We start from the raw sequence: 22,624 nt of genomic DNA, 5'->3' as shown, positions 1-22,624 counted from the left end.
AAATCCTTCTGCTTTCAATAACAAGTGCGTTTTTAACAAACATCTGCGCGTTAAAACTTCGGAAACTTTGTCTCTTCTTATTGATAAATTCTAGATATGTGAATATTGTTAAGTTCAGTGTAATTATATAAACACGACAGGACACTAATAACAGAGACATTTTACTTTTTAACACATAAATAATAAATAATCAAAAATATGAATGAACAAAATGATATTCAGAGACAAGAATAATGAAATAATGATAGAAATGAATTTTATTGGCAAAACAATTAAAATAATAGCTTCATAAAAATAAACTAATTAACCACCAGTACACAGAGTAGAATGAAGTGAATTACGTTTGGATTATTGTTTTAACCTTTTAATTTTGTCAACGTAGAGTGTTTATCAGTCACCACCGAGTTTATTAATCATTTTTATGATTTAAAAAAAACATCTGAAGTATAATTTTTACTGGAACAAAACAAATCTACTCAACTTTAAAACACAATTCAAAAGTTTAACAAATAAAATAATAAAAATACACATTTAACAATAAAACGTTTAGGCATAGATACAATATATAATATCTGTAATTGTAATTAATTTATTAATAATGAGTGGTCTTTTATTTTGTATTCAGGTGGAGTTCGTCTCTGTCCTTCAGGTGGCGCTGCTGCTCCGCCCGTCCGTCCGTTTTGACCCGGAAATGAACGACTTGTGGGGGTCACAGGGATCCAACATGGCGTGGAGAAGCTGCTCCGTCCTGTTCAGACTGACCGGAGAAGATGTTTTACGGAGCTCCGGGAAGGGAGGCAGGTCAGTGAGAGCAGCCGTAGAGATGCAGCCTGCCCCGGCCGACGGACAGGAACCCTCCGCTGCTCGGAGTGTAGCTTATTAGCTGTGTTAGCTTCAAGGACAGTTAGCTAACGTTAGTTTAGCTGCTGTGATCCAGGTAACAGAGCTAGCTGCTGTTTATTCGGCTGGTTGCTTCTAAGGCTTTTAAACTGTGTCAGATTTAATTTGCTTGCGTAGTTTGACCGTTTAATGGTTAATTGCTAATTATAAACCTCTGTTGTTAAAATGTGCAGTTAGAGCTGTCACTTTGCTAATTACAGTTACAGCTCTTGTTTCTGTTTGTTACCTGTAGCTACCAAGCTAAACATGTCTTTTATAAACTAGGCTGTTAATAGAGTGTTAATGGGATCGTTGTAGCCACAGTATTACACCAAATGACGGTAACTACATGTTAAAGGAAAGTCAATCAGTTAAACAATAGTTATGAATTATAAATAAATCCAACGGAGTTATGTATAGTATTATCTGGTTATTTTGTGTTTTTTCACAGTCTAGTTTTTTCCATGTGTCATGTTTTAGTTGATCTAGAGAAAATTCTCCAGAGTTTGATTTGAAGTGAGAATCTGTTCTTCCGTGTTTTCTTGATCTTTGTCCTTTTAAAAGGAAAAACACAGAAATCTCCAAAATCTCCAAAATATCCAATATTCAGAGACCTCTTCAGTATTTGTTATTTCTCAAATTTTTTGACGAATGCTTTATTTCACCAGCCAACTCTTCACTTGTTTCAGCAGATTACAATTGTTTTTAGGTGACATTCCATGTCCAAATCGCCAGATTCCTTGTCCAGGGATTGGGTTGTCGAGGCACCTCCACATGGCTGCCACCCAATCCACACTGCACCGACCCCCTATGCTCCTTCCTGCGGGTGGTGGGCCTACGGGAAGGCGGTCCCACGTTGCTCCTTCGGGCTGCGCCCGGCCGGGTCCCGTGGGAAAGATCCCGGCCACCAAGCGCTCGCCTACGTGCCCCAACCCCAGGCCTGGCTCCAGGGTGGGGCCCCGGTGACGCCAATCCGGGCGACGTAACCGACCTTGATGTTATATTCATCATAAAGGGTTTATGAACTGCTCTTAGTCTGGCCCGTTGCCCAGGACCTGTTTGCCTTGGGAGACCCTACCAGGGGCTTAAGCCCCCGGCAACATAGCTCCTAGGGTCATTCGGACACGCAAACCCCTCCACCACAGTAAGGTGGCAGTTCGGGGGGGGAGGTCCTCCCTCAAATGGAGGAGTTTAAGTATCTTGGGGTCTTGTTCACGAGTGAGGGAAAAAGGGAGCGCAAGATTGACAGACGGATTGGTGCATCGGCAGCAGTAATGCGGTCGGTATAGCAGTCCGTCGTGGTGAAAAAGGAGCTGAGCCAAAAGGCGAAGCTCTCGATTTACAGGTCAGTCTACGTTCCTACCCTCACCTATGGCCATGAGCTTTGGGTCATGACCGAAAGGACAAGGTCGCAGATACAAGCGGCCGAAATAAGTTTCCTCCGTAGAGTGGAGTGGGGCACCCTTAGAGATAGGGTGAGGAGCTCAGTCACCCGGGAGGAGCTCGGAGTAGAGCCGCTGCTCTTCTGCATCGAGAGGGGCCAGTTGAGGTGGCTTGGGCATCTGTTTCGGATGCCCCCGGGACGCCTTGCAGGGGAGGTTTTCCAGTCATGTCCCACCGGGCGGAGGCCCCGGGGAAGACCCAGGACACGTTGGAGGGACTATGTCTCTCGGCTGGCCTGGGAACGCCCCGTTGTCCCCCCGGATGAGATGGAGGAGGTGTCTAGGGAGAGGGAAGTCTGGGCATCTCTGCTTAAGCTGCTCCCCCCGCGACCCGGCCCTTGATAAGCGGTGGAAAATGGAATGGAATGGAATGGAACAATTGTTTTTATTATCAGTAAATTTATATATAATCAGATGTTTGGTTTATGAAAAGAAAAGAACTACAGCTTTGCACTGGTGACGTCTTCCGATGTTTCATTGAGACTATCTAGAAGTCTGAAACACAGAGAAGCAGTAAATCCTGACAGAAAGGAAACAGTGTGACGATACATTAACGTTAGCTCACGAAATGAGAAGATATTCTAACAGTGACATAAATTGACTTTTATTCACCTGACAGTCACAAAATGCAAAACAAGAAAGGTGCAATTTAAAATGTTTTAACTCATGATGTTGTGATAAACATCACTTCTGATCCACTTGGATGTGAATTGTCAGATCCAGTAATAGTTGCTGATTAGTTTTCCGTTGTTCACCTAGAGGTTCAGTTCTCTGTGTGTCCAGCAGGTGGCCTCACAGCTTCCAGCAGAGACGTGGTTTCAGAAAAGCCAGCAGGAAACCAGAAACCAAGAAGGTGGAGGAGGTGCAACCCCCTCCCACAGAATCCTCAGAGGCTGCAATCCACCGCCGGACCTCCACCCCACACTTGGACCAGCAGGCTCCGTCCAGTTCCCCACGAGCCTTCGGTCGGCTCGTTAGACCATTCGTCTTCACTGTGGGGGTAGGTGTTGTTTACTTGTCAGTGTCAGAGGTGACATCATCAGCGAGGTCACAGGCAGGTGTTAACGCCATGTCAGTTTACAGGCTGCTCCTTCGGCTCAGCAGCCATCTGGCAGTATGAGTCTCTCAAGTCCCGAGTCCAGAGCTACTTGAACGATATGAGAGCTGATTGGCTGGAGAAGCTGCGACCTCAGAAACGAGGGGACGTTCGCAAAGAGGTGAGGACAGAAGACAGGGAGGTGAGGAAGAAGTTGTTATAGATGTCAAATAACAGTGTCAAATAACAACCCGAAATGAGGTGGTTTCGATCCAAATCATTTAGCGAACTCTGGTGCGGTCCTCCTGGTGAGAATGCATACCGAACGGGACCAAATTCTATGAATCGCATGATTTGAGGACTTTGGGTAGTTTGTAGATTTTACTTTTTTTTGTTTGTCCACCAAAAACATGCCGTCTGATTAATGGAGGACAAAAATGGAGACGTGAGGAGGTGAAGTGTCTCATAGTCACCAGGTCTGATGTAACGTAATAAACAATAATCAACGGGATCAAGGACCAACCCGCGTTAACATTCATAGCTAAATCATCTCCCTACTGTCACACAAACGTCCAGTAGTCCACAACACTTCACCTTCTTCCTGTATTTACTTTTCTGTTCCCGCAGCAGAAACAATCTGACCAATAAGTGGTAAGGACATTCTCGCGTAGTTTGAAGTGACGTGTTTTGGTTCGCTTGGATTTTTCTCGGTGTGAAACAAAACCGAACCGAGGAGCAATTGCTATAATGTTACAAACTCATCAACTGATTCGGACCAAAGCAAAAGAATTAAGGTGTAAAAGCGACGCTAGTCTGATGGGGGCTGGGTGCATTTCCTCATCTCAAACATGATCCCTCGTTGTTTGTGTTTCAGATCAACCAGTGGTGGAACAGACTGAGTGAGGGTCAGAAGACCGTCACAGGTCAGATGATGGTATTTTCTGTTTATTAATATGAATGTACCCTGACCCACCCAGTATTCCACTATGGACTCTGTTTTGTTTTCCCAGGCATCATTGCTGCTAACGCCATAGTGTTCTGCTGTTGGAGGGTACCGTCTCTGCAGCGCTCCATGATCAAATACTTCACCGCCAACCCTGCCTCCAGTGAGTCAGTCGGCTCTTGACGTTAAAGTCAAACTGATCGGTGGTTGGAAATGAAACCAGTTTAAACTGTTTGTTCTTGCAGAGACTCTCTGCTCTCCGATGCTTCTCTCAACCTTCAGTCACTTCTCCTTCTTCCACATGGCTGCCAACATGTACGTCCTGTGGAGCTTCTCCACCAGTGCTGTTTCCATGCTGGGTAGAGAGCAGTTCATGGCTGTCTACCTGTCTGCAGGTGCTGCACCTGAAAACACGACTCTATAATAGACAAGGCTGGGCTATGGGCAATGACACATCCGCATGTTAACTGATGTTGTTTCCTTTTTTCAGGTGTTATTTCTACGTTTGTCAGTTATGTGAGTAAGATGGCCACAGGGAGGTTCGGCCCATCTCTGGGAGCGGTGAGCAACAATCTTACTGCTGTGTTTTCTGTTTTACTGAGATTACAGACAACAGAACCAAAGTTCAGACTGTGTTGCATGTCTGGACTCTAATCATTATGATCCCAACCTCAGCAACAACATAACTTCTGCTACACATATTCAATCAAATTTATTTCTTCCTGCAGAGGAGGGTTTTCCTCTGCCTGGGACTGATAGATAAGGTATTATCAGGGGTCAGAGTATGAAGCTTCAGGATAACTGTACTCTGAGGTTGGAGTGTTTTTAACTTTGAGTGAATCTTCGCTGTGATTCCCCTGAGTAATTCTGACATGCTGAATAAATACAGAAGCTGGTTCAGGATTCATAAATCCAACAAGACGTTTGGTCTCTCTGACTCTGTGTTTCCAGTCTGGAGCCATCATGACCGTCCTGGCTGCTGTTTGTACCAAAATGCCAGAAGCCAAACTGGCCATCATCTTCCTCCCCATGTTCACCTTCACTGCTGCAAATGTAAGACTCACTTCACTGGGTTCACCCAAGTCACCAGCTGTCAGATCATCATCAACTCATCCTCCATGTCCATATCTCCGCAGGCTTTGAAGGCCATCGTCGCCATGGATACAGCAGGTCTGGTGCTAGGATGGAAGTTCTTTGACCACGCTGCTCATCTAGGAGGAGCCATGTTTGGAATGTGAGTCCCTGAGTTAAATACCTGTTTATACTGTGAGAATAAAGCTATACTTCTACTGTGCTCAGGAATTTTACCATAATTATTCTGAAAGGCAGGATGAAGCTTTGAGGCTTCACAAAAAGCAGAGACAGCGACATCTGGTGGTTTCTAAAATCATGTTCAGCAAAATAACAAATATTTTGTACAGAAACATGAGATACTAAATATTAAAGTACTTTGTTAGTGTAGTTAAGTTTCAGTTTGTTATAACCTTGTTGCTATTTAAGTAACATTTCATATAAATGATGCTTCTTCTGTTATCAGTTGGTGTCAGATCTTTCTAGTACATGTAGTACGCCGTCATATTTCTCAGTGATACTTGTCACACAAGTACCGATCATGTAGTCAAACTGCAAAAGCTACAAAACTGCAGAGAACTTTATCATCACACAAGTTAAATGTTCCCTCTCCTCCAGCTGGTACGTCCTCTTTGGTCATGAGCTGATCTGGAAGAACCGAGAACCTTTTGTTAAACTTTGGCACAACCTGAGAAGTCGAGGAGGACCAGGCAGAGGAGGAGACCAGGGAGGCTCTGCGTAAGACACTGAGACAGAGACAGACTGAAAATAAAACTACAAAAAAAAAACATTTTCAGATAAAAGATACAGATGTGCGGAGAAAGAAGCTGCAGCTAACCCAGGATCCCTGCACTATTTGGCCTCCCCAGGAAGCAGGTGGGAGTCACAGAAACACAGCCTGGACCCGAAACACTGATCCGCGTTCAAAATTCTGAAAAGAATTGTTGAACGACTCAGATTTGTTTCTTTTTGTCTGCTTCGCTTCACATTTTGTTTCGCTGTAGAAGACGGGATCGGTAACTCGGCCCAGTATCTCACTGGTATATGAACTGGTTCTTACAGACACCCAAAGATATTCAGTTTTAGAGAAAAGCAGTTCATTCTCTCACTGGAGCCAAAACCTGTGTGTCTGCAGTCATGTAAAGCTCTAATGAAACCTGAGCAGGTTGGAGACATCTGTGTTGCACGTTTAAATAAAGTCAACATTATGTCTGATACACGTTGTTTAGCAGTTGCTCCGGTTCAGGACAGACTCCTCAGCAGCAGGAAAACAGAAGAAGCTGCGAGATTCGCTGACAGATTCAATTCTTTCCATCTTCCTTTCTGCTTATTTATGTTTGTTCATTTCCTTTAATAATAATAAAACTGTAAATTGGCCCAAAATGAAGTGGACTCTGGTGAATACATCACCTGCACAACCACCGTATCTTTCTTTCAGAAACCTTATGTTTGACTGTGGCCTATCTCCAGTACGGGTCTGAAGCTCCTGGTTGAAAAATCTTCACTGTGTGAGCTTTAGTTATTTGTGGCTGTGAATGAAAGTGGCTCCAGTTTAATCATGTGATTACTCTGTTGGAGCTACCCAAACAGCGAGCCCACTCATGGCTTTGTGTAGTGTTCTTACAGAACGGAACTTCTTTTACCTCATAACAATCTTTGACTCGTTACAGACACGTCTGTTAAACTTTGAGAGAAAATGTTTCATCGTCATAAAAACACTGAATAAATATGTTTAAGTCTTAATTTTAATTAGCAGGAGTTAATAGCGATTCTTTGATCCTTCCCTGAAGTTTCACTGCGAACTGCGAACTGCAAACATGACGTCAGCTCGATAAACAGAGAATCTCTGTGGTTTAAAGTCCACAAACTGTCTCATGGACAAACACAGTGCAGAGTTTAGTTTCTGTGTTACTGTTACACTCATTCAGATTATTACTACAAATACTACTGCAGGCGGGTAATGTCAGCTGTTTTATATAGTAGCCTGATTAATCAGATACGTTACTGAAATTGATAAATGAACCTAAAAGGAAACCAAGAGCCAAGTTAAAAACCACTATATTTACTAATACTACTTACTAATACTGCCTACTGTCACAGAATTGTTACCTCAACTCTACTGGGAGCTTCACTTCAACATTTATTTTCACTGTAATAATACAGATCAATTAATTAAATTAACGGTTTAGTTTAAAATTCCAGTAAGAGAATATCAGCCTGGTTAAATCACCAGACGAGCTGTAATCTCCTCCACTAATAATAATTAGTCCAAACTCCGTTTGTAGAGAGGATACGAGAGAAGAGAAGGAGAAAAGCCTCATTCCTCCTGCTTGATGAGATGAACTATTTTAAATACATTTGGTAGCTTTAAGGATCCAAACTAAAAGGTTTGTTGCAAACAGAGGAGAGGGATTCCTGAACGTCCTGAACAAAAGATGTGTGTTTAGTGCTGGTCCGGCATTTCCCAGAGTTCATCGACCCTGAGCAGCAGCAGACCTCAGAGGATCAGATCAGGTTCACACAGAAACCAACCTGACAAACAGCTGCAGAGAAGCAGAAAAACTTCCAAAGCGGAGCTGACGGTAAGAACCCACATCTTCTGGATGATACAGCGTTAGTTGAGGATCTGTTTGTTGATTTTTATCTTAACAGTACAGATTTCACTAAATGCTATTTAAGTCAGAGCAGATGAGTGAAACTCAAAGAAGCTGATTAATTTTATCTCTGAAAACTAGAGATAAACTTAACCAAACTGTCACAGTGTATTCATGGATCACTCCATCGGCTGATGTTGAATAGACACAAAACAGACTGGGGCCTAAAGGATCATGGGGCCCCTCATCTTTACCTAGAACCCAGAACCACAATAACACAAAACAGCTCTAAAATACCCTAAACAATAATGATAATAATAAAACTAACGTTATTGAGGGCCTAGAACAGAACCCTGAGGACCTCCATAAGTAATTACCATATATACTGATCATAGCTCTGTGTGTGTGCTGGAAGTTGTCTCAGAGGTTGGTTGCCGACCTCCTGCTGTGTTTCCAGGTGTAAGCAGCATGGCGGTGGGCCTGCAGATTGTAGGTCTGATTATGGGTGTGGTGTCATGGTGTCTGCAGTCCAGCTGTACGTCGTCTCAGGTGTGGAAGATGAGGAGTCAGGCAGAGTCGGTCAGCACCAGCCAGTGGCAGTATGAAGGTCTGTGGATGAGCTGTGCCGCCACCTCGCTGGGCTCGGTCCAGTGCAGCAAGTTCAAGACGGTGCTGGGACTGCCAGGTGAGGACTCACCACCCAATGATCCTCCAACCACAGCAAATGTGTTAAGTGGTTAGGAAGCAATAAAGTTCATCAGTTTACAGTCAGACACGGATTTACCTGGGATTCTGTTTTGGTGTATAATGAATTTTAGTCTTTATGTTTTTTTCAGTATCGCACTGATCCAGTCAAAACTGTCTGTACATCTATGAGCTCACTGCAAACAGGAGCTGGGTTAGTTTGTAGTCCACAAAAGGTTTCAGGTGAAAGACATTAAAGAATAAGTGAAGCAACAGAATCCATTAATAGAATCTATTTTTCATCAAACCTGTTGTGAATGTCTGTAAAGATTCTCGGGTCATGTTTATCCCAAACAAATCTGTTCAGCAACTAAACTTAAAAGTTGTTTTGTAGCCAAAATAGCAGAATCTTCTGTTTCATAAAAACTGACCTTTCGTATTAAATTACATGGAATTTGATGGCATTTCTGAGTAGCCCAGACTATAATGTGTACATGTTGGGCTTCTGCTAAAAGCCAGTAAACAAAGAGAGGAATGAGCTGATCATTTAGATATTTATCTTTACTTGATGCAGAAACTCTTTAAAGTCAACAAAAAGTTTATAAGTCATTCATATTTGAATAAATGCCAAAGTCTGGATTAAACCAAAAACCTTAATTTAAGAGAAACAAAAAAACTTCTAGTTACAAATTGACAAATTATATTTATTATATTTTAACTGTCAAAACTCTGTTGCAATAAAAGTCATCAAAAGTTCTTCAACAAGACTTGAAATGTTCAATTCAATTCAATTCAATTTTATTTGTATAGCGCCAATTTACAACAGAAGTTATCTCAAGGCACTTTACAGTGTAAGGTTTAAGACCTTACAGAAAATATTTATACAAAAAATTATAGAGAAAACCCAACAATCCCATTTGAGCAAGCTTTAGGCAACAGTGGAGAGGAAAAACTCCCTTTAGAGGAAGAAACCTCCAGCAGAACCAGGCTCATAGTGGGCGGCCATCTGCCTTGACCGGTTGGGGTGAGTGGAAAGAGAAGAGAGAAAAGAACATCAGGCAATAAAGACAACAACAAGCATCAAGAACATTGGGCAGGTCAACTGGATTCTGGAGATGTACAGCTCCAGGCCGAGGATACCTGCAGAAAAGTACAGAGAGGGAGACAGAGAGGAGGAAACACAACTACAGGAGAGAGAAGACACAAAGTTAATGATGTGCAATGGTGGCATTTGCATTGATACAGGAGAAAGGAGAGAGGAGAGGAGCTCAGTTTATCAGTAGAGGTCCCCCAGCAGAATAACCTATATCAGCATAACTAAGAGATGGTTCAGAGTCACCTGATCCATCTCTAACTATAAGCTTTATAAAAAAGGAAAGTTTTAAGTCTAGTCTTAAATGTAGAGAGGGTGTCTGCCTCCCGAACCTAAACTGGGAGCTGGTTCCACAGGAGAGGGGCTTGGTAGCTAAAGGCTCTGCCTCCCATTCTACATTTGGAAACTCTAGGAACCACAAGTAAAGCTGCAGTCTGAGAACGGAGAGTTCTGCTTGGAAGATAAGGAACTATGAGGTCTTTAAGATAAGATGGAGCCTGATTATTAAGGGATTTATAAGTTAGGAGAAGAATTTTAAATTCAATTCTGGATTTAACAGGGAGCCAATGGAGAGAAGCTAACGTTGGAGAAATATGATCTCTCTTGCTAATTCCAGTCAGAACTCTGGCTGCAGCATTTTGGATTAACTGGAGGCTCTTTAATGAGTTATTGGGACAAACTATTAATAATGAATTAAAATAGTCCAGTCTGGAAGTAACAAATGCATGGACTAGTTTTTCAGCATCACTTTGGGACAGGATGCTCCTAATTTTAACTCTAATGTTTCTCAGGTGAAAAAAGGCAGTTCTAGAGATTTCTTTGATGTATGAAGTGAAGGAGATATCCTGATCAAAGATAACTCCGAGGTTTCTTACAGTATTACTTGAGGCCAGAACTAAGTCATCAATGGTGAGAATGTGTTTAGACATAGTGTCTCTGAGATTTTTAGGCCCAAACAGTATAACCTCTGTCTTGTCCGGATTTTGGAGAAGGAAATTGGAGGTCATCCAGGCCTTTATGTCTTTTAAGCATTCCTGAAGTTTGACTAATTGATTAGTTTCTCCTGGTTTCATAGATAAATATAGCTGGGTATCATCTGCATAACAATGGAAATGTATAGAGTGTTTCCTAATAATATTGCCTAAAGGGGACATATATAAAGTGAAAAGAATCGGTCCAAGCACAGATCCCTGTGGAACTCCATAGCTGACTTTGCTGTGCATGGAAGACTCATCATTAACGTGTACAAACTGAAATCTATCCGATAGATACGATTTAAACCACTCTAGTGCTGTTCCTTTTATTCCAATGACATGTTCCAGTCTGTGTAATAAAATGTTGTGATCTATAGTGTTGAATGCAGCACTAAGATCTAACATGACGAGTATAGAGAGTAGTCCATTGTCTGATGCTAATAGAAGATCATTAGTGACCTTTACCAGTGCTGTTTCTGTACTATGATGTACTCTAAATCCTGACTGGAAATCTTCATACAAGTTATTGCTACGCAGGTGGTCGTACAATTGCTTAGAAACTATCTTTTCAAGGATTTTAGAGATAAAGAGCAGATTGGATATTGGTCTATAATTCGCTAAGACCCCTGAGTCCAGAGTAGGCTTTTTGAGTAGGGGCTTGACTACAGCAACCTTAAAAGCCTGTGGTACGTAGCCTATTTGTAAAGACAGATTGATCTGATCTAATATGGACGTGCTGATCAAAGGTAAGACATCCTTGAGGAGTCTAGTCGGGATGGAATCTAAGAGACATGTTGATGGTTTAGAGGAATTAATTACTGAAATTAATTCAGAATGATCTACAGGGAGGAAGCAGTCTAAGTACGAGCGTGGATCTAGAGTTGTTGTACAATCCATGCTATATGCAGGGATGATCTGATCAATTTTTTCTCTAATAGTTATGATTTTATTTGTAAAGAAATTCATGAAGTCATTGCTGCTGAGAGTTGAGGGAATACTAGGGTCAACCGAGCTATGACTCTTTGTCAGCCTGGCTACAGTGCTGAAAAGAAACCTAGGGTTGTTCTTATTTGCCTCTATTAATGAGGAGTAATATGAAGTTCTAGCTTTACGCAGGGCTTAAAGCCTAAAAAATGTTATGTTTTATGACCTGGCCTGTGGTGGATCCAGCTCACCTGCAGGCCTGCAGAGCTCTGATGATCCTGTCCCTGCTGGTCAGCCTGGCCTCCATCATCATCTCTGTGCTGGGACTCAAGTGCACCAAGATCGGCAGGACCTCGGAGTACGCCAAACATCAGATCGCCCTGAGTGGAGGAATCATGTTCATCCTGTCTGGTACGTGTTTTTTCTGCTGTTTAATAGTTATTACAGGAAAAAGATTTGATGTTGTAGGATCTCCAGTGCAGTCTGAGTCAAAGAGAAAGTGGAGTCACATATTTCTCAGAAAGGTTAAATATTAATTGAATGTGTCCGATTAGCCAGTAGTAGTAGCAGTAGTAGTAGTAGTAGTAGTAGCAGTAGTAGTCCTCTTGTAGATTAATGAAGAACAGGTTTATTCCAGTTATTCCGTTAACGTGTAAGACATCTGTCTGAAGCTGCATATCTGTAAAGGACTGGATGTCTCTGTCTCTCAGGCCTCTTCACCCTGACTGCAGTGTCGTGGTACGCTGCCAGAGTCATCAATGAGTTCTACGACCCGCTGTACAGGGGGGTCAGGTCAGTCGCACACAGTCACAGATCTGCTGCTGCTTGATGATGATGCTGATGATGATGCTGTATGTTGGTTGCTGCAGGTTTGAGCTGGGTACTGGTCTGTATCTGGGGTGGGCGGCCTCCTGTTTGGCTGTACTGGGAGGATCAATGCTCTGCTGTTCCTACAAGAAGACGCCCACTGCTGCTCCTGCACGGTAAAACAACACAGACACAAACACAGACTGTATGTTAGAGCTGGATATGTCCAGTAATTCATACATGAACAAGCATCAGTGAATGAAACGGCTGCATGTGCCACAGGTCTCTGGCCCCATTGCTCACAGGAAAAAAATGTGTGTTAAAGTCTGTTGTTAATCTTTATTATTACAGTAGTAATGTAGTAAGTATAGTTGAAAAAATGGAGTTGGCTGACACTGGCTTCTCTCCCTTGTAATTGGGTTCGGATGCTTTACTGCCCACCACTGAAGTGACTGTTAGATCACTCAAAAACCTGGAGTTCCCCTTTTCCTTTAGGAAAGCTTTATTCCAGCATTCCTTATTCCAGTCATATTCTCATTTATGTGCTTTTATGTGTGTGTGTGTGTGTGTGTGTGTGTGTGTGGTTTCTGAAAGAAATACACAACACAAAATCAATACTAAGTAGAACAGTTATACCTAATTATCAAGACGTTTTCCCAAAACATTAAACATGACTGAGTTTACCGATCACGTTACTCATATCGCTGCCACGAGATGGAGCTCTGACTTCACAACGATTCCCTCTACTGCACTTTCCTAGCTAAAGCAAATACAAGTCTGCTAAACCAGTAAATCAATCATATTATTAAGAAATGGTACTTAGCATTAGACAACTCAACCATAAATACACATATATCTAATTAAAGCGCTGCAAAATACGAGCTCAAAAACGTGCAGGTTGTCAATTATCCTTAATTAATCACATGTAGCCGAAACGGCGAGCTAACTACGAAAAGCCATAATATCGGTAACAGAAACATAAATATACATAAAAAGCTATAATAACGGACTTACAGTTCAATGGACGCACACACTGCATAAACAATAACAGTTGAAATGAACTTAATGAACTTAATGAACTCAGAAACTGTCATACCATTCCAGTATACCAGAGGGGGGGGGCGGAATAGTCCAAGTGGCATTGGCCTTTTTAACAATAGTAACTTGTTATTTCTAACTGGGTTGGTAGGAACCATCTTACCTGTCGTAGGGACCAGCACAGTGCTCCTGTCATTTCCTCTGCTCTTCGTATTTTTCTTCCAAACAAAGTGTGAACAGTGCACAGCTAGAGTGAGTAGAATGATAATACCATCAAACACAACCATCCACCATGTTTACCTTGATTATGTGCAAATGACACCAGACTGCTGCAAAATAAAGACAGATTTTAGATCCCACAGTTCTTCAGTTTGTGTAAATGCATGAAACACTAAGGATGCACCTGTGTACCACAGACAAAACTATTGCTACTACTGCTATTTCATTAGCAGCTAGTTGTGGAACTGTATCATAGGCATGCACTGCATTTACAAAATGCTACCGTTAGCTGGTCAAAGATTCTCCTGTTAGCACCACTCTGCACTGTCCTGTGTCTGAATCATTCTGTTTGCTCCTGCAGGCAGTTTTCATACAACTACTCCACAACAAGCCAAGGACAGAGCATCTACAGAGTAATGCAGACCTCAGACGGCAGCAGCTCCAAGGCTTACGTCTAAATCTCCAGTCTGATCGTAGAGACATGGTGTTCAACACAAAAACGTCACAACACAACTCTGGATCATGTTTGATTTGAAAGAATCATGTGAAGTTCTTGAGCCTTTGGACCAAAAATGAACCATATATGTGAAGATCTGAAATGTGATTGTGACAGGAATCCTGTGATTAATGCCTAATCCTTTTGTACTGGTGTCACTGTCTACTTAAACACCGTGTAATTCCCTCAGGATTATCTGTGTGTTTCATGCTGGTGTGTTGTAAATAAATGTTTCTGACTCTGTGAGTGTGCAGTACCAGGGTCGGTGCAGCAGACGTCACCGTTTAGGCTGCACAAGTGCGACCAGACAGTGAAGTGTGTGTCTGTCAGTGACTTCAGAAGACTTCTACTGTGGTCGTACCTTTTGTAAAACTGTGGTTTCTATGTAAAGTTGTTCCCACTGGCAGCAGCGTGTTGGTGCATGTGAACTGTGCAGAGAAGCAGCAGTTTGGTCACATTCCCTTCTCAGATCCACGGAGTGATCAGGATGTGGTTTTGTGCCCAGTCCCTCGGCTCAGCTCATACCAACCAAATAAAAACCCTCCAGAGTCAAAACTGGATCTACAGGATCAGTAGCATTGCTGTAAAAAAGCAGTCTCATCATCACTGATATGGAACTGTATCATGTGATGTGATCTGGTGGTAGACGTTTGAAAGGTATTTGTAATAAGAAGCATTATTACAGCTGACGATGCTCTGAAAGGTTCAGAGTCTGCTGGACGAGTTTGTTTGACTTTGTTGAATCAGAAATCTCAAACTCTCTTTGATTGGGTCTCGATCTGCTGAAATATTAGTTCCAAGTTTACAGATGAGTGTGATAGGAGTAGGATCGAGTAGGATCGAGTAGGATCGTTGGGGCCGTGTTAGCTTCAAGGTTCAGACGGAACATCTGTATATACTGTAAATGTAAGTGTTTGTGATGAAACGTGATTTGTTCACCCTCAGGATGAACTGAGGGTATCATCATCAACATTTAACTTCTCCAGTACTTTGGTTTGTGACCAAACACCTGCTGAACTAACGAGTTTACTGCAACAGGAGAAATGGCTTGTTAGCATTAGCATTCAGCTAATGATGGTCCAGGTTAACAGATTAGGATTATAAGTCTACAATCTTTAATGTAGGACAGTTACAGCTCAACATTTCGAGTAATTAAAGAGGAATGTGGGCAGCACCCGAGTGTTTCACTTGTCACTACTTAAAACCAGCACAGCAGGAAATGTGTCCTCGACTTCCTGGTGGAATTAACCAGGTTCACCACGTAGTTAAATACTAACCAGCAGTTTTTACTTTTTGTGGAAACAACTTGTGAGACTGAAGACATGAGCGAGCAGGGATTGTATGTGGTCTGGTTCTGTTTCCTGGTCTGGCCTGGTCAGGCTCAGGTCCCTGAGCCAGCACAGTGCCTCGTCTCCGGGGTTTACAGCCTGGTCCAGCTGCCAGATGCAAAGGACGAGAAGAGCTGCTGGGACGACTGCTTTGCTGAGCCCGACTGTCACGTGGCTGTCGTGACTAAAGCGCTCAGCGGCTCCCATCGGTGTCTGCTGGTCAACTGCCTGAACCAGGGCAACTACTCAGTCCCCAGAGATCCCAGCTCAGAGATCCAGGTTTACCCCAAGAGCAGCATTAGCAACGGTAGGACGGCCTCTTACTTAGTGTATGTAGCAACTTCTAAACGAATAAAAGTGAATAAAATACACCCACATGAATCAAAAAGGGACATTACACTGTTTAGTTTTCTGCCTGCTGTCAAATGTCTCTATTCCACAGAGCAAAGACAGTTTCTCATGGATCGTACGTACGGATTGGCAAACGAGAGACGTAAGAACAAACTTCTACTGATCTCAGAGCCGGCTATTACAGTCGCTTCTGCTTTTACTGAAGGGGAAACTGAACGTGTGCAAGTTTAAAGTTTGTAACTTCTCATTCACGAATCAGTATTTATTCATTAACTTCATCTAAATAATCTAATCTTCTATATAAATGTCTAGACAACGGATTGGAACCATGAATCATTATAAACATTATATATATATATATATACGCTTTGTTTCAGGGTTCTGTTCTTCAGTCATGGAGGAAACTTGCTGTGTGTCTTTAGCACATGTTCAATTAGGTCATGGCTATTTATTCTCACTGTCATAAAAACTATGTGAACCATGAGGAAGGTTGGTGAATTCGGTCCCTGCCCTCAAACACTCAACATATCAACATATCAACTGGGAGCAGCTTGTTAATTCTTCTTAATTCTTCTTTTTAAGAACGATCCAAACTCTTGTATCGGCCCCGGTGTGAACCCAAACCCAAACTAATCTTTGTTCATTCCAAGTGGATAATAGGCAAAGCATCACCCCTGCTCTCATATACCCCTCTAATATCAAGAACTAGTGAAATGTTAAATACTGTTGGACCTTTTTTCTGTATGTAACATCCTGTGTAATAGAATATAGAACTGAACTTCCCATAGCAGCAGTTGTATGTAGGATCATGTGTGTCAGTGTAACCTACAGCACGTCTGCTTTATTAATAAGACTGAACAAACCGATCTCCTTCTTCCACCAGTTCACTGCTCAGATTTGATGAATTACAGCAGCTGCCAGTCGGGGATTCCCAGGTTCTTCTACAACGGCACCAGTTACAGGTGCGAACGCTTCTTCAGTGGCTGTGGATCCAGCAGGAACACGTTCGAAACCCAGGAGGCATGTGAAGCCCTGTGCAACGAAAAGTGTATGACACCTGTGAAACAGTTCAAAACCTTTGGGGAAAACAATGGGCTTAATATTCTGAAGATCTACATTCTGTCCAATGATAAGATGGTGTGGAGGCCGCTCTGTCTGTGATTCAGTCTGGGTTTGTTCCATCCCTCTCCCACCAGTTCGTTGTTATCGACCACGTCAGTCCGGTGGATGCAATGCACAGTTTTCCAAATTCTTCTACAATGTGACCAGTGGGAGGTGTGAGAGGTTCGTCTTTAGCGGCTGTGGGTCCAACGGGAACATGTTCAGCACGGCGGTGGAGTGTGAAGCGCTCTGTGCTGATGTTAAAGGCAACAGTTATTTTAGTAAGTTGGTTCAGTTTGCTGCTGGTTGGACTGATGAGCTAACTTTAGTGCCAGTGTTTCTGTGTCTTTCATTTCAAACATGAATCAATTCATCAAATCTTCTGTTCATTTGACAACAGCTGCTGCAGATTCAGGTGAAGTCGCAGCTTTTGCTTCTTTATCTTCAATATTTAGAAATGTTACTTAACATTGTTCATTTTGTGCAGGTACATCACAGTCTGTAACCACGGGATCTCCAGGTATTAGTCTGGTCCTAAAATCAGTATTTTATTATCACAGCATTCTCATTTTAATGAGTTTGAATTTTATGTAGTTTCATTAGAACATTTACACACGGTGTGTTTGTATTGTGTCAAGGTAACAGACTAAATCAAGTTTTGTGCACATTTACAGTTGTTAAATATGAATTAATATTTTGTCTTCTAAGCAGGTTCCTCACCTCCTTCAACCACTCGTCCTACAGGTACAATATTATCTAAAGATCAGTAGTTTAATGCTCCAACGAAAGATTGGAACAGATACAAACTGTACAATGGGGACAATGAGTAATGCCCACTGAGTAATGTACTTTTACAGTCACTGTAAATGTGTCAGTAAAAACCAAAAGAGTCATTTTAAGACGTCGTCCTTGGAACGAATGTTAAAATAAAATAAAATAAAAACGAACACTGGATCCAGTCTTCTGTACATTTTAAAACATTTTAAAGTTACAACCAGTCAGCCTGCTGCAGATCCAGCTAATGTTTTAATTTAATTTGTATTTTCTCCAGTATCATCAACTCTGTGACTGTTGTTGTAGCCAGATGTTGTATTTGAACGTCTCATTAATTTATGTTACCGATGTCGACTGACACCACTGACACTACAGGTAGTATATCATCTTAAAAACATCAGTGTTGTTCGTCAAGTGTGAAACAACTTTAAATTACAGATAGTAACTAAACTGTGTTCTCTGCACTATTAATGCTAAAATGTTACCTAACGTGATTTATTTGAATCAGGTCATTTATCTCCTGTAACCAGCATTAAAGCACCAAACCAGCTGATCTTCATCGTTCTTCTTCCTCAGGTTCAGCCGTCCTCTACTTTGTTGTTCCGCTTGTCTTCCTGATGCTGGTCTTCCTAGTCTGTATGCAGCACCATAGGTGGTCCCAGCGTCCATCTCCCACCAGGTAAACGTGTGTTCCCTGGTGCTTAATGTCTCCTGTGTTGTGTTGTTGTCTTCAGTAAAAGTCTCTGTTAACTTTTTCTGTGTTTACAGCTGAGGGGGAAGGTCAACGTTCTCCTCTGTTGAATTGTTTGAACCCTGGTGAAGTTACATAACTCGGTCAGATCTGCCCACACCGACATGAAACACATGTTGATGTGATTCAGTGTGACTTCCACTTCCTGAGTTTATTATCTCTGATGTCCCTCCAGAATAAACCTCCAGAATTCCAGTTAGAAATTAGAGGAAAAGAGGCTGCAGAACTTTAGAACTTTAGAACTTTAGGTTTAGAACGTTCTGTGCATCCAGGGCTGCAAACAGGATGGAGGGTTCAGCTGCTTGTACTGATACAACACAGGCTTTAGTTTTGTCATCATATTGAGATTCTCTTTGTGTGTTTCTGTCTCTCCAGCGACAAGACGACCTTACTCTCAGAGTCAGATCAGTCTATTGTGGAATCCTGAGTCCTGAGTCTGAGTCCTGCTCCAGTCTGGAACACAGAGACACTTTACACGATCAGCTCTGGAGATATTCTACTAATTTCTTCTCCTCAACTCAGTCTTTTCCTAAAACAGCTGCTCGCTGTGGTTTTAACGATGAATAATAAATAATCACCTACTGGGGACTATTTTCAGTGGCGGATTGATGTATACTTGAATTTCAGTGAATATTAGTAGCAGCAAAATAAAGTACAGTGTGTGTGTGTGGAGGGCAGTGGATCTCCGTGGTACAGATTTAGTCCTGGATTTCTGTTATGACTCATTTATTCATTTGATCACTTTATGAAGCTCCTTTACTCAACAATCGTTCTTTAATTAGTCCTAAAAAATGAGTTTGACACTTTTTTCTGACCTGAACCAGAATCTGACACATGTTCCTTCAGCCAGATGTTAAGTGCTCAGACTCAGGATGTTCCTCCTCCTCCTCCTCCTCATCATCATCATCATCAGTAGAACAAAGACTGAGGAAATGATTTTTGTCTGTTACTCACTCACAGTTTAGCTGTGAGAAGGTTCCATATTAAACACGTTTCAACCAAATCGATTTAGAAACTTTTTTTTCCATTTTTATGAGGAATTCAATTTTCAGTAAAAGCTCAAAATATCTCTTTTCATGACAGAGAAATAAAAACTGGACACATGACGTCGATTTATAAATAAAAACGTTGTTGATGAAATAAATTAATTTCTGAAATAATTCAGTTGATAATAAAATAATTTCAAAAACCACTTTGGTTGGCTGATATCTCAAATCCTCCATGTACAGCAGTAAATGACTCTGACATGTGAGACTGGGGGTTTCCAAACCGTGGGGCGCTTCCCCAATGGGGGACACAGGAGAGCAACAAATCAACTGACTGCAGTCAAGAGTGAGAGGAGCTCTGACGTCAACGCGATTTAATAATCTAACGTATAATGTGATGAATAAACCAGCACAGAGAGCCTAAGGGGGTTCCAGCGGCACTTTGACCAATCATTAGGCCGTGGGTCGACGGAGGTGGGGTGGGCGGAGGAAGAGGAAAAGATGTCATTTCCTGCTGCAGCTAGAAAATAAAACAAACAGGAAACAAGGAGCAAAACTCCCAGAGAGCTGAACCAGAAGCCAGTGGAGACGGATAGAAACCAGCAGCCTGAGACAGAACCACAGGGAGAACAGTAGAACCCAGCAGAACCTGGCAAACAGAACGTCTAACACAGCAGAGGAGGAGAACACATCGGGACAGAACACAGCAGTAACTGAGTGAGGACAGTGGAACCAGCTACAGGAACATCAGACCTGACGGAACCACAGTAGAAACTTAGAGTGCTGCAGGACAGACTGAGTAGAAACAACGTGCACACACCTTGACGTGCACACACCCTGACGTGCACACACCCTGACGTGCACACACCCTGACGTGCACACTCACACACACACTGCATGGACACGGACGTGTCACAGTGTTGAGGAAACGTCCTGGATTATTTTTTTACTCTGCGAGAGAAGAAGAAAACGGTAAGAGCTGCTTCTCTGTGTGTCACTACTCATCTCACAGAGATGGTTCTCATCCTAACCACAAACTAAACCCAGAACTAAACCCAGAACCAAGAGCAGGTAGAACCAACAGCAGGTAGAACCAACAGTACGTCAAACCAAGAGCAGGTAGAACCAACAGTACGGTAAACCAACAGCAGGTAGAACCAACAGCAGGTAGAACTAACAGCTGGTAGAACCAACAGCAGGTAGAACTAACAGCTGGTAGAACCAACAGCAGGTAGAACCAACAGTACGGTAAACCAACAGCAGGTAGAACCAACAGTACGTTAAACCAACAGCAGGTAGAACCAACAGTACGTCAAACCAAGAGCAGGTAGAACCAACAGTACGGTAAACCAACAGCAGGTAGAACCAACAGCAGGTAGAACTAACAGCTGGTAGAACCAACAGCAGGTAGAACTAACAGCTGGTAGAACCAACAGCAGGTAGAACCAACAGTACGGTAAACCAACAGCAGGTAGAACCAACAGTACGTCAAACCAAGAGCAGGTAGACCCAACAGCAGGTAGAACCAACAGCAGGTAGAACCAACAGTACGTTAAACCAACAGCAGGTAGAACCAACAGTACGTCAAACCAAGAGCAGGTAGAACCAACAGCAGGTAGAACCAACAGTACGGTAAACCAACAGCAGGTAGAACCAACAGCAGGTAGAACCAACAGTACCTTAAACCAACAGCAGGTAGAACCAACAGCACACAGAACCAGAACCAACAACGTGTCCCAGTGTTAGAACACATGTAAAACCAAACTGCTGCCACACTGTCAGATGGTTCTGCTGCTCCAGTACCGGTGAAGAGCGCCTAGGCCTGGAGTAGAGGCAGAGATGAGAACCTAAACTCAGCCCTGACACAGAGCCAGTGCAAGGACGCAGGTCCACACCTGGTACCGTCTCAGTTTCTGGTACTGGTTCTTTACCAGCTGCAAGTAGGACAGAGAAGTACAGTGAAGAGCTCAAAAGACGTGGCTGGTGGTTTCTACACTTTTATCCCTAAATCCCATGAAAAGACTGAACCCAAAGACTCACTGTAACGTCTGTGGATCCAGAACCTGGTTTTGTCTTTTTGTCTTTTCCCCAGGGCTCAGAGACCAGTAAGATAAAACCAGGTTCTGGATCCACAGACGTTACAGTGAATCGACACAATTCGTTAATGGTCTTAAAACTAAATTATAGAAAATCTTAAACTTGATGCGGCCGTTCGATGAGCTTTTTCATGTCAGTTTGGTCTGAAGAAGAAAAGAGACGACAAAACGTGACGTTATTCTGTGGGGAGACAGGAGACAGCGTGAAACAAAACCCAACTGGATCGACTGTGGTTTCAGGTGTGACACCTGGAACACGTCTCAGTACCAGCGCCACTAAATGATCAGGAACTGATTATACAACGAAAATCTCTGATTTCTTGATTTTCTCTTTATTTATCTGACAAAGAAATGAAGAAAAGATTTTTGAATGAAGCTGCAGCAAATCTCAGTTTCTGGGATCTGAGAGAAGGAGCCGACAAAGCGTCGGACTGTGGAGGTTCTCCTCTGTTGAGCCTTGATGTAAGGACCAGAGGAGTGTGTGTGTGTCGGTACACACTGAGGTCAGTCAGCGTTTCAGCAGCTGAACTCAACTGAACACATGAAGCTGTCGACAGATCCAAGGGTCCTGCAGGTCCAACTGCTGGTTTTGGCTCCAGTCTCCAGTTTTCACTTTCAAACAACTTTCACATCATAAATCGTCTTTTATGTTCAGACCCGCTTGATATGATTCCTGCTCCACGTCTCTGAACCAGAGCTCACTTCCCTGGGACTTCTCTCTGAAATCAGGTCAGGTTTCCAAGAAAGTCCTCGGTCTGCAAGTACCTGGGATCAGGGATTTTCAGCCTGTGAGCTGCAAAGATGAATTCTGCTGCAGCTTGTGTTACTTTAACTTAGAGCAAAGATGAATTCTGCTGCAGCTTGTGTTACTTTAACTTACAGCAAAGATGAATTCTGCTGCAGCTTGTGTTACTTTAACTTACAGCAAAGATGAATTCTGCTGCAGCTTGTGTTACTTTAACTTACAGCAAAGATGAATTCTGCTGCAGCTTGTGTTACTTTAACTTACAGCAAAGATGAATTCTGTGATCTCCTTC

General features: G+C 42.5%; 4 protein-coding genes across 14 annotated transcripts in view; all 4 read left to right on the top strand.

Annotated features, from left to right (window-relative positions):
- The first annotated feature begins 695 nt into the window (after positions 1-695).
- On the top strand, positions 696-6,586 carry LOC113168854 (presenilins-associated rhomboid-like protein, mitochondrial). 2 transcript variants are annotated; one of them, XM_026369904.1, is made up of 10 exons: positions 696-801; positions 3,108-3,321; positions 3,398-3,538; positions 4,232-4,280; positions 4,368-4,463; positions 4,546-4,695; positions 4,791-4,861; positions 5,252-5,353; positions 5,437-5,534; positions 5,990-6,586. In XM_026369904.1, exons 1-10 carry the CDS (start codon positions 725-727, stop codon positions 6,111-6,113), a joined length of 1,122 nt encoding a protein of 373 aa, XP_026225689.1. In that variant the 5' UTR covers positions 696-724; the 3' UTR covers positions 6,114-6,586. The 2 variants fall into 2 exon arrangements, with proteins under 2 accessions (XP_026225689.1, XP_026225680.1); XM_026369895.1 differs by having other exon boundaries at positions 3,105-3,321.
- Positions 6,587-7,770: 1,184 nt separating this feature from the next.
- On the top strand, positions 7,771-14,385 carry LOC113168903 (claudin-19-like). 2 transcript variants are annotated; one of them, XM_026369972.1, is made up of 6 exons: positions 7,771-7,953; positions 8,423-8,650; positions 11,887-12,051; positions 12,351-12,432; positions 12,510-12,623; positions 14,066-14,385. In XM_026369972.1, exons 2-6 carry the CDS (start codon positions 8,434-8,436, stop codon positions 14,160-14,162), a joined length of 675 nt encoding a protein of 224 aa, XP_026225757.1. In that variant the 5' UTR covers positions 7,771-7,953; positions 8,423-8,433; the 3' UTR covers positions 14,163-14,385. The 2 variants fall into 2 exon arrangements, with proteins under 2 accessions (XP_026225757.1, XP_026225765.1); XM_026369980.1 differs by having other exon boundaries at positions 7,772-7,953; positions 8,494-8,650.
- Positions 14,386-14,535: 150 nt separating this feature from the next.
- LOC113168865 (papilin-like) lies at positions 14,536-19,512 on the top strand. 9 transcript variants are annotated; one of them, XR_003299525.1, is made up of 8 exons: positions 14,536-15,835; positions 15,971-16,021; positions 16,763-16,927; positions 17,076-17,261; positions 17,468-17,500; positions 17,689-17,724; positions 18,032-18,129; positions 18,331-18,433. XR_003299525.1 is itself a non-coding variant. In XM_026369925.1 (8 exons), the coding sequence occupies exons 1-8, from the start codon at positions 15,523-15,525 to the stop codon at positions 18,930-18,932; spliced, it is 936 nt and encodes a 311-aa protein (XP_026225710.1). In that variant the 5' UTR covers positions 14,536-15,522; the 3' UTR covers positions 18,933-19,512. The 9 variants fall into 9 exon arrangements, 4 of the variants coding, with proteins under 4 accessions (XP_026225710.1, XP_026225701.1, XP_026225737.1 ...); XM_026369925.1 differs by lacking the exon at positions 18,032-18,129 and adding an exon at positions 18,881-19,512 and having other exon boundaries at positions 17,692-17,724; XM_026369916.1 differs by lacking the exon at positions 18,032-18,129 and adding an exon at positions 18,881-19,512.
- A 551-nt stretch (positions 19,513-20,063) lies between these two features.
- Positions 20,064-22,624, top strand: part of LOC113168841 (tumor necrosis factor alpha-induced protein 2-like) — a 37,092-nt gene continuing 34,531 nt past the window's right edge. Inside the window, exon 1 of the mRNA XM_026369883.1 lies at positions 20,064-20,463. The gene's annotated coding sequence lies outside the window, so the exon portion shown is untranslated. The remainder of the gene's footprint in view (positions 20,464-22,624) is intronic.

Source organism: Anabas testudineus, chromosome 13, assembly GCF_900324465.2.
Source record: "Anabas testudineus chromosome 13, fAnaTes1.2, whole genome shotgun sequence".
Taxonomy (NCBI): domain Eukaryota; kingdom Metazoa; phylum Chordata; class Actinopteri; order Anabantiformes; family Anabantidae; genus Anabas; species Anabas testudineus.
This window is presented reverse-complemented; position numbering and strand designations above follow the sequence as displayed.